The 11,541-nt window shown below is 48.0% G+C and overlaps 1 protein-coding gene and 1 pseudogene across 1 annotated transcript; one reads left to right on the forward strand and one right to left on the reverse strand.

Annotated features, from left to right (window-relative positions):
• Positions 1 to 1,663: 1,663 nt before the first annotated feature.
• On the reverse strand, positions 1,664 to 4,482 carry LOC147975877 (protein FAR1-RELATED SEQUENCE 5-like; annotated as a pseudogene).
• Positions 4,483 to 6,977: 2,495 nt separating this feature from the next.
• Positions 6,978 to 11,256, forward strand: LOC125551574 (bidirectional sugar transporter SWEET16). The gene is made up of 6 exons (XM_048714827.2): positions 6,978 to 7,221; positions 7,338 to 7,374; positions 7,487 to 7,697; positions 7,818 to 7,979; positions 10,499 to 10,618; positions 10,721 to 11,256. The coding sequence occupies exons 1-6, from the start codon at positions 7,188 to 7,190 to the stop codon at positions 11,081 to 11,083; spliced, it is 927 nt and encodes a 308-aa protein (XP_048570784.2). The 5' UTR covers positions 6,978 to 7,187; the 3' UTR covers positions 11,084 to 11,256.
• The last annotated feature ends 285 nt before the right edge of the window (positions 11,257 to 11,541 follow it).

The following is an 11,541-nucleotide window of genomic DNA, read 5'->3' on the forward strand; positions in this document are numbered from 1 at the left end:
TACCCATTCCACATAGTTACATTTCACTTCTTCCTACAGTATGAAAAAATATGGTCTCAATCATATATGCACAAATGCAATACAATTACATGGAATGCACTAAAAATATGGTCTCAATCATATAAACACAAAATGTAGCATGCAATGATATACATATATATGTATATGGATCAATTAACTACAAGTATATGTTATTATATGCTAAAACAAATATTAGACCGTGAAAAAGACAACATAAATACGGAATTTGTAAATGCACAAATTAATTGAAATTGTATGCAATTTTGGGCAGATCAATGGATTACCGCGAAGTAAGTTGAGCACGAGGTAATGTAAACATATATTTACAGTACGGAACAACATACCTTCTGACCACAGGCAAGAAAACGTCTGCCAGTGTCCAAGGAATCAAAAGCAACAAGCCTGGCGCAAGGTTCTCGATGCAGACAACGAGAAGACAAATCGTGAGCAATGCCACTCCATTCATAGCACGGGATAGTCGTAGGAAGCTAAACAAAACAACAGAGATAATGCACAAATCAACGCCCTACGTTAAATACTGGAAATGAAGAACCCTAACCCTAAGCCTAGCACTATCTAAAGATTATATAGTAGGAGCGTACCTGCAGGCTAGTCACGGATTCGCCATCCGAAGAAGAGCTCGACTCGTCGCTCCACGAAACCATGGCGTAACGTGACCGGCGGCAAGACGTGGATCGGTGGCGGCGGCGGCGGTCGCAGTGGATAGATAGAACGCGCGTGGAGATCGTGAGGGAAGAACCGCCCCGACCAGGTGGCCAGCGCGGCCCATTTAAACAGGTTGTAATCAAAATAAAAATTGTTAAATGGGCTCGGCAACGGGAGCGGTCGTGTGTCGCGCCGTCTAACGGCATCCGTCACCCCCCTCCACGTCATCGCGACAAGCGGCACGAGTTACACTACAAGCCCTGAAATGGTGGGTTTTTCTTTTCTTTATGAGGTGAAAATGGTGGGGTTTTGGTACGAAGTCTATACTATAGACCAAAGTGAGCTAGTATCTTCCATATCTAAATGGTGGTGAACCAAAGGAGTGAAAAAAAATTAATTATTACCACACATAATTACATCTTCTATATCTAAACAACTAGCCACCACTAACCTATTTCTCTTAACATGCAAGTTTGCCACCTCGTTATTCAACATGTATGGAGAAAGGTCCACTACAACATGCAAACAAAAGATTCCCGCAACAACATATACATGTTACATGTAAGCATTTCTCTATGAATATATTGCAAAACATTCCCGCAACAACATGCCGTGTATTGTCTAGTTTTCTAATATAATATAACTAGAGTGGACAACACAAAAGATGACATCATTACAATGGCTAAAATGCTATCCATTTTCCATGATTAAATTCCCTAGTGACCGCCTCCTGTTTAGTCCATATATGCTACAAGCACTATCTCAAGGTAGTGGCCTCTTGCAATATTATATATCATGTATCATGTATGCAGTAACACATTGTAAACACCTCACTATTAGATCACTGGATTCATCCTAACATAACTCTAGCAACTATTCTACTCTTCTTCGCCCACCACGCTTCTGCACATGATAACAGGAAAAGTTAATGAATGACAAATTAAAAACAATTATAACCTACAATGCGTACAAAAACTTACTTCTTATTTAGTTTGCATTTCTTGCTGCGTTTAGTGTGCCCTAGCAATTTGCATGCACCGCACCTGATTCTGATCTCGTCGTACCAAAGTGGCCCACCATTTTTCGACATAGGGCGGTTCTCATCTACCTTAGTTGCACCTTTCGTCGATACTTTAATAGGATCTTGAACTTCAACTATGTTGCCTTCACCATCGTCTACATATTCAATTGCACAACTACTAAGATCAGCCGTTTTCTTACTCAAATTTTCCTTTAGCTGATCATACTCATGGCTCTTAGCTATCACGGTCTTCAAACTCTCCTGTAATTGATCCCACAAAGCTGGGTGTTTGCATGCTGCATGAATAGCTTCTGAAACCAACACACTGACCTGGCTATATTTCATTCTTTCAGCTGCTCCAGTCCATCCAAATCCCAACAGATCACTTGTGCGCCTTGCGGGCGGTCCCAACCTTGCGTCTTTCGTGAACCGCACAAGAACTAAACACTTTTGTATTTCAGATATATTCAAGTACTTCAGTACATGGAATATGTGCTTGCAAGGTAGACCCTTTCGAATCATTCTTCTGCAGCTGCACCTTATAGTTTCTACGGAATTTACTGGAGTGTACTCCACCCAAAAATGGCTCTTCCGGTTATTCTTCCAGGCCACGATGTACTGCTATGATCCATCTCCGAGCTTTATTTCTACAATCTCCATGCCGCCAATTTTCCTAAGATCAGCTTGCAACATATGGAAGTTTGCTGGAGTGAAGACGTGAGAAGCAGCTATCTCAAGTTCCCTCGAGCTAGTAACTACCACAGGTACACTCTGTGAGGCCGTGCAATCATCTCGTGCCTCATTCTCACGGATACGTACAACGGCGTTCTCATAGTGCAAAATCATATCCACCAGGGTCATTTCACAGTCTAGGTGGAGGTGAAGGCATGAGTTTAGACTTTCACTCCTCTGGTTGCTTTTCATGCCAAGCCAAAAACCCTCTGTCAGATAAGCCGCAGCCCACAGTCTCCTCTTCTTATACATCTGTCTCAACCATGTTATTGTTTTTTCCGACTGCCATCTTTTGGAAAACGCCTGCCATCTCTCCTCAAACGTGGCCATGGACGTGCTGTAGTACAGAAGAGTTCGGAACTCCTTCAAGGACTTGTGACTGAGGTGAATCTTCATATTTTTTTCTATATGCCACGTAAATATACGGTGCCACACGTCTGGCAAGACTTGGCGAATTGCCTTGATCATCGCAGCGTCGACGTCCATGATAACACTATTCGGCATATTTTGACACATGGACCTAAAAAAAGTCTCCAGCAGCCACACATATGTCTCTTCGGTCTCGTCCAAAACTATGGGACAAGCAAAAACACTGGTCTTCCGGTGATGGTTAAGACCAACAAAGGGTATGAATCGCATACCATACCGGTTCATCTTGTACGTGCTGTCAAATACAAGCACGTCGCCGAAGTCCTCGTAGTCATGACGAGACTGGGAGTCACACCAGAACATCCTATTCATATGTCCTTCCTTGTCTAGCTTGTACTCGAAAAAGAAGCTAGGATCCCTCTGTTTCCTACTGGCCATGATGCCTATGACTGTGGTAGCATCACCTTTTGAAAGCAGCTTCCTCTTCTCCCTAGCGCAAAGGTTGTATATTTCACGCCTGGTAAAACCAACACCGCCATACCATACATGTTTGCTGATGAACGAATCCATCATGTCGTGAATTCTAATCCCTGCAGCTCCCATGGACAGTATCTCAGCTCTCTGGTACTCTTTGATTTTTCTGTGGGACCAAAGAAAAGGTACCTCATCCGGTCCTGCCAAGATATGGCTATGCTTGTCCTCAAAACTATCAACATACCAAACCCCACGCTTTTGGTCAAGCTTCACGGTCAGGTGCGCTTTGCAGTGGCAGCGTGTCTCGGGTCGGAGCCTACGGCTGTGTCCTTCCTCGGTTAGCAACCTGCTATCACGTTTTCCTTGTCTGGAACAAACAAACCGCCTATAACGCATATGACGTGACTCGGTTTTGGTATACCTGACCCTATTCTTTCTAATGCCAAAACCATTTTCTCTAGCATAGCTATTGTAGAAATCATACGCAGCCTCATGAGACCTAAAAGTCTTTTGTATTATCTGCATGAACATATCCCTCTTATCATCTGCACTAGCAGTATCTTGGACATTCTTTTTCCCCTCAACTTCTGTCACCTACACAATCATAACATAGCCATGAAAATAGTTTTCTATGGTATAACATTACTTCCATACAACATTCATTACATACATACCTCACTCATGATGACCGACGATTGCGACTCCCCAGAATCAGGTGCAGCTAATGATTCGACATCAAGGCCTGTCTCCGCGTCGGATTCACCATAATAGTCGTACGCATTATGACATTCGGAAATGAGCTGAAAAATATAACACAAATACATAAGTACTTATAATATAATATTCCAGGATTTATTCAACTTGCATGCATGCCAACAAAAAATTCCACTTCCATACCTGACTAATGTAATCTTCATTCGAGATCTCCGAGTTGTTTTCCTCACCATCATCATGCTCATTGTTTTCCTGACCATCATCATGTTCATCCATCTATAAATTTTCAAAATATAATATTGTCGGATGCCACCAAAAAATTACAACATGATAATGCGACTCACATTAAGATCTTCCAATACGTTCCCATTCTCTGACCTATCTCCGCGATCTGAATTTTCATCATCTGACCAATCTTCTATCCAGTCTTTCATCACTTCTCCAAACTCCATGTCATACATCATATCAGTTAACTCATCGTCCGCCATTTCCTACAACAATTAATATGTATCATCGCATGTGCAAACATTATCAATGCTGACATATACAACACCTAGCGCATGATCACGGATGTTAAATAAACTACCCCAACCGGAGAGCGCCCCAACCGAGGGCGTTCAGATCATGCACACAACCGACGCCAACAACCTCTGATCGCCCATGGATCCTCCCCCTGTCCACACCGAGCGGCGTTAAGGTACGTCCCACGAATCCAGTACGTGATCACTTTGGATCGCGAGAAGCTGCGCTACCCGTGATAACATGCGCCGCCGGATTCCTAGCCCACGAAACCAGTCGTGATTACTTTGGATCGTCAGATACCTAGTTAAGCCGCCGCATCAAATAACGGAGCCGTCGTGCACACAACGGACAGCAACCGACACTAGGTTAACCCTAGAAAGAAGAAACCCACTTTAGCCCGCGTGATCACTGTGTATATCACGACGAGCAGCACTACCAAAACAAGATCTGCGATGGCCTGGACCGCCGGAAAGCTAGGTTACCCGCCCCGCTAGGTTAACCACTACGACGAAAACAACGGCAGTTCGTTTGATGCTGCCGCGAGCGAGACAAACGTGGGGAAACGAGATGCGGTACCTGCGAGCGCTGGAGGTTGACGACAGTGCCGCGCGCGCTCTCGGACGAGATCGCCGGCGATAAGATCGCCGCCGCCGATATTCTAAAGAACCTCACCAGAATGATGGAGGAGCTGCGTGAATGATGGAGCTGCGTGAATGATGGAGCTGCGTGATTGATTGAGCTGCGTGATTGATGGATCGGCCGTCGGCAAGTCCTACCTGGTCGTGGGGTCGTGTCATCCTCTTTTTTTTCGGGATGTCACCGTATACATACGTATGGATCATGTTATACGGGGCTTGGATATGGGCCACGGGGCTTGGATATGGGCAGCAGTGGGCCGGAGAAAAAAATAGATGACGGGGGCAAGAATACCCCTAGAAAATTGAGTTGGGGGGTGCAAGAAGGCAGCACGAAACAGGTGAGCACCAATTCCACAAGGTCGCCGGCGAGCTTCCCGGAGCCTCCGGCTGACACCGGCAACGACTAGTGTATGCGGTATCGTGGCGCTGCAGCATAGGAAGATGGCCCATTGGGAAAGAAGACAGGGATGAAGATGGGAGTGGTTGCTTTGAGATTCAGAGATCCACGTGGTGCTCGATGAAATGGGTCGTTCTGTGCGGAGCGTACGACCGGGTCGCATATGATTTTCTTCCATAACACGTATGACCGCCCACTTCCACGTCAATTCGTTTTGTGAAGGCCCAGATCACCTGACTGCCCCGGTAAAGCGACACCAAGTCGACAGACACACATAATCCATGCATATGCATCCACGCATTTATTCGTTTGAAACGGAGCATCCATGCAGTTAAGCTCACCTGACTTTGGTGTTACTACTGTACTATACTGCTCCTTTGATCGGTTAATATCAGAAAATGGGAAGCGTCCTCCGTTTCAATTTCAACGACAGGATGAGGAAGGAGTAACGTTTGATGACTGGGTGAGACACGTGTCCTTGCTCCCATTACATTAACCGGTCATGTCGACCAGGCCGTGTTCATAACAACATCCGATGCTTGATGCAAGTTGCATGCTTTGGTCCCAAAGCAAAGCATAGGCCTCCCAGTGCGTGTAGCATCTCATTCCGGGCGTGTACCCCACAAAGACAAAAGCAAACGAATTCCTCGGCCAACTGTTACATCTAACTAGCTGCTCTCCGATCTGCTCCGCTAACAGTCCAGTCCGTCCCAGGCGATACGTTTCTACTGCTTTACTTACTTCACCAACCGACGACGACGACGACGACGCCGTCACCTCTCGTCTTTCTCTCCTCTCGATCTAGTACTTCCATCTACGAACGAGATGAGATGGCCACACCGGACAGGGACTCGGTGACGGCCACGCGGGAATATCTAAGATTCTTTATCGGCCGGCGTGTAGCCATCGCGCGTACGGTACTTGCTCCCACTTACGCCTCCATGGCCGCAACGTGTCCACTCTCTAGAACGTGTGGTCGACCTCCGATCTGTGTCCCTTCCCATGGTCGACGTCACATTCCCTCGCCTTTCGGCCTCTAGTCTTTGAGTGGCGTCTGGAATTCTGGATCCTGCCATGCCAACCCTCACTAGCTAAAGCTCCTACTAGCAAGTGAGAGCCCGAGCGTGCAAAGGCTGATGGCACCTTGGTAGTGATCCAGTCCACTTCTTGCGGCCGACAAGGCGGAATCGGATATCCACAGCGCTCAATTAACGAACCAGCTACGTCGGAAATGGTTATCTGCACTACCGGCTGCTTACCTACGGCCAACAAAAAGCCAGGCCTTTTTTTTTAGAGAGAGAGAACAAAAAGCCAGGCCTTGTGGCCAGGAAACTAATAGGAGAAATCTTGAGGTCAAGAAAGTGCCCCGGATGGATTTCACCGCTCCGTAGCACGCCACGTCTGTCTACCGACCGGCCGGCCGGCCTATGTCAGTCTATGTGTGGCCCCTCTGCAGATCCGGCACTGTGAAATCTGAGGAATGCGTGCTTATGGGACAAGATCCTAGTAGTACAACCAAACACTTGAGGCTGTCCACCAGTGCTCTATCTATCTATATATATATGGTCATCTATGTCTATGTGAGAGACGTAGCTAGCTTGCCATCAATTTGTACCTCCCGGCTCTTACACCAATGGCCGATCCAAGCTTCTTCGTCGGAATCATTGGTCAGTTCTCTTTCTCCTGCTTAAATTCAATGGCCGATCCAAGCTTCTTCATGCATACATCCTCTTGCTTAAATGCCCACTGCTCTCAGCATCACTCTCTTTCTTTTCCGCAACAGGGAACATAATCTCCATACTCGTCTTCACATCTCCAATGTGAGTTCAGCCAGCAATTCCGACTATATGTATAAGCGCTCGCGGTTTACCAATTCTTGCGCGATCCAGAAGCTGATGCTGATGCTGTATGTGTTTTGCTTGCATGATTCAGTGCGACTTTCCGGAGGGTCGTGCGGAACAAGAGCACGGAGGAGTTCTGGTGGCTGCCCTACGTCACCACCCTCCTCTGCACCTCCCTCTGGGCCTTCTATGGCCTCCTCAAGCCCGGCGGCCTCCTCATCATCACCGTCAACGCCGCCGGCGCCGCTCTGCAGGCCACCTACGTCGCCCTCTACCTGGCCTATGCCCCCAGGGACACCAAGGTGCGTCCATCCCTCTGCGCCCTTCACAAACCCGTTTTCAGCTAGCAGCGCTGCTGTGACCTTCTCAACATGGCCAGATGGAACCCGGGCGGATCTGAACTGTGGATAACTAATTTGCAGGTGAAGATGGCGAAGGTGGTGGTGGGAGTGAACATCTGCTTCTTTGCCGCGGTCGTCGTGGTGGGGCTGGTGGCGCTGCACGGCGCCGTCCGGCTGTTCGCGGTGGGGGTTCTCTGCTCCGCTCTCACCATCGCAATGTATGCTGCGCCCATGGTCGCAATGGTTAGTAACAAGCTCGATCATCTCTTCAGTTCTACCACCACCAAAATCTTGGTCTTTTCTTTTCTTTTCGAAACTGTCTCCCTCACGGCAGCGTTTCCTTTCAAGCAGAAGTTAATTTTATTTTTTTGCGGGGACAAGCAGAAGTAACTTTAACTAGGGCAAAGTCATTTTCCATCATATTTTTCAATTCTCAAATGTCTGAAATTTTGGAAGTCTCTGTCACCTAAAACCACACTCTCCCAAATCTGAATCGCAGTTTGAAACTGTGTACCTTTTGCAAAATGTCAGTGTTTTCTTCGATTTTATAGCAGTAGGTGTAACTCTCCCAAATCTGTCATTAAGCAGTAGGTGTTGGTCTGATGTCGTTTTCTTGGATTTATAGCAGAAGCAATATTATAAAAGCGAAAGCTTCGCTTGAGCACGACTTCTCACCTATTTGCACGTAATATTAAATGATGTGTGTAGGCACATCTAGATATGCTATAGTTATTACACATCTAAATGAATGAATCAAGCATAAAGAAAAAAAAAATTCACACAAATCTCAACGTAAGATCAATGACATAGAATTTAAATGTGCAATATTTATGGCACATCTAGATGTGCTTTAGCAAAACTGAATATTAAACTAGTTTAATTTTATTCGTAATTTATGTTTAAACTGTTTGAAATGGATGGGTATTTACGAAACATGGTTGGATGGCGTGGTACCCATACACGTTCAAACGTACTAGTATTTGCGGATATTTGGAGGCGTCAGTTTGATAACCGCCATCATTCTAGATTTTCATTCACACATGACGTCCATGCCTTCTTTCTAGAATTTCATTCCCCATCAAAATGCATATCTAGATTTTGATTCCTGGACTTGCAGTAATTTCGAATTAAGTCTCGTCATGTGCGGAGTGAGTCATGACACACAGTCTATCCGTATTTGTATGTAACGACGTGACATGACATGATCACCCGCGTCACAAACGGATCAGGCCCCTACGTCGCCCCCCTCAGGCGACTCGAGTGGCTCTCCAACCCTAGCCGCCATCGGGGCCTAGCCCATCTTTCTCCCCTCCTCCCGCCGCCGCCGGCTTGCGCCCGGAGGCCGACGGCGGTGGCGGGAGCTCTTCCTCCCTCCCGCGTCTCAGGGATGGCGGGGCCCCAACATGCGTGGAGGTGCGGCCGATCTAGAAGCGACGGCGGCGGCGGTCGGCCCTGCCTCGGACCATGGGCGGCTACTGCGGTGGCGGGCCTAGATCGGGCGGCGGCGCGATGCGGTCTTCGGCGGCATGTCAATTGGCTTTAGATCAGCGGCGGCGTCGAGGGCCTGATGGACTGCTTGGCGGCATCCATAGCAGATCTGTTCTGGCCGGTGTAGCCAGTGATGGTGGCCATCTTCGTCGGCGGTGGCCGGCCAGAAGCTTGGTGATTGGATTTCGAGATCCATCATCTAGTTCCGACTGCGAGTTGGGGAGACATGGTTGACGGTGAAAACCGAGCCGACGGCAGGTGATGGCGGCACGTCATTACCTTGATGAAGGCATCGTCGTGTAACTACTGTCGACCCACTCGTGTTGCTCCGGGGGAAACCCTAGGATCTGGTGTTTCAGATCGGACGATGGCGGCACTGCGGTGTTGTTTCTCTTTTGGGAGCATCGTTTGTGGAGCAGCGTTGGAAGTCAGAGGCGGGAGGTGGAGCGGCTTCGTCTTGCATGGAGTTTCGGTGGAGATGTCAAGTCATGCCTGACCGACAGGTGCTACGCTTTGTCATGCCTGGTCGGCAGGTGCTACGCACGACAGATCTTCCAAGGACTTCAAACTCTGTCGGCTGATGGTACTTGGCAGCATGGCGCTGAGGTGTATCAGTGGCGACCGCTGTTTGCGCGCAGGGAGGGGGTGCCATTGGGCGCCGTGGTGGCGTCGACGATAGCTAGACCGAGCAAGGTTGATGCATCAGTATAGTTCTGAAGATGGAGCGGTGGCAGTTGCCGGCAGCGGCCTCTGAGAGCACGCGCGGACCAGTGTGTGCCCCGGCCCCGGCAAGTGGCTAGGTTGGGGTCTTAGGTCTTAGATGTTAGGCTTGGCTACGATGTCTGTTTGGTATTAGGCCCAGGCTATCTACGCCCCTTCATCAACTGGATAGGTGTAGTGACAGTTTGTTGCTTAGACGACGGCTTTAATCTTACTGTTGTATCATTTTGTAAGGTCTTATGAAAATAATTAATAAAGTGATCGTATGCATCGTCCAGACGCAGAGAACGGGGGTCATCATCCTTCTTTAAAAAAATGACATGATCACCCCGCAGGCCACAGTTGGTACGTGGTGACCATTAATGCGTGTTTCAGATGCCTTAAGTGGTTCGGTTTCTCATCGCACTCAAGCCTCTCGGGAGAAAAGAGAAGGTTTTTTGTTTGCCACGTAGTTCTCGATTACCCAAATGCACTCACTGGCAGTATGTTGAGAAGCGCTTACAAGTGAGCGATTGAAAACTTTATCCGCCGTGAATTAATTGATATGCATGCAGAGGACAGTGGTGAAGACCCGGAGCGTGGAGTACATGCCCTTCTCCCTGTCCTTCTTCCTCTTCCTCAACGGCGGCATCTGGAGCGTCTACTCCCTGCTCGTCAAGGACTACTTCATCGGGGTACGCACGCATCATGCACACATGACGTCCATACGCATATACACTACGTAGAGGCGCAGGTTTAACTAACTTCACACTTGTTGGAACTGGAACTACTTTCAGATCCCCAACGCCATGGGTTTTGTGATGGGCACGGCGCAGCTGGCGCTGTACATGGCGTACCGGAACAAGAAGAAGCTCGTGGCGCTCAAGGAGGAGGACGAGGAGAAAGGGGCGGTGCACCTGATGGGACAGGTAGAGCTGGGCCAGGCCAAGGTGCCGTCGTTGAAGAAGGGGCTGAGCCTGCCGATGCCCTCGTCCCTGCCGTCGCCGTTGCACGGGTTTGGCAACCTAATCAAGGCCTTGTCCGCCACCCCCCTGGAGCTGCACTCTGTCTTGAGCCAGCACGAGCGCGTCGGTGCTAAGGAGGAGCACCACCACGACGACGACGACGACGACGACGAGCATGCCTACTCGTCCAAGTGACACACACTAACACTAACTAGTGCGTGTAGCAGCATTTGATAAAGCCTGCACGGGGTATGCGTAATATAATGCGTGTACAGTGTTCGCACTGAAATGGAGAGTATGGCGTGACAGCATGTATATGACGTGCTTATTTTGCGCATAAATTGAGAGGGCTAGTTTCTTTTCTTTTCTATTTCAGCTCAGATCTTTTAAGGAGGACATAGCCTCGGCCTCTATATCGTTGCGAGTGATGCACACAACCATATTTATTAGTAATTATTATTAAAGGTGTGAGTATCATTCATCCAATACAACACAAACAAAATATAGAAAGATAAAATCCGCAACCTGCGTATAACATGACAATATCCTATGAATCCATTTATGTTTGTGAATCCCTGTATCCTCTCCTCATCAGCCGTTTGATGGAAATCTTGTGCCTAGCGAGCGTGAGGGCTCATTTTGCACAATGACGC

The sequence above is a fragment of the Triticum urartu genome, chromosome 4A, assembly GCF_056163025.1.
Source record: "Triticum urartu cultivar PI428250 chromosome 4A, HENAU_Tu73, whole genome shotgun sequence".
In the NCBI taxonomy this organism is placed as follows: domain Eukaryota; kingdom Viridiplantae; phylum Streptophyta; class Magnoliopsida; order Poales; family Poaceae; genus Triticum; species Triticum urartu.

Coding starts and splice junctions, on each gene's coding strand:
- LOC125551574 (XM_048714827.2), top strand. CDS start 7,188: ATGGCCGATCCAAGCTTCTTCGTCGGAATCATTG. Junction 7,375..7,486: donor CTCGTCTTCACATCTCCAAT/GTGAGTTCAGCC, acceptor TGCATGATTCAG/TGCGACTTTCCGGAGGGTCG. Junction 7,698..7,817: donor ATGCCCCCAGGGACACCAAG/GTGCGTCCATCC, acceptor ACTAATTTGCAG/GTGAAGATGGCGAAGGTGGT.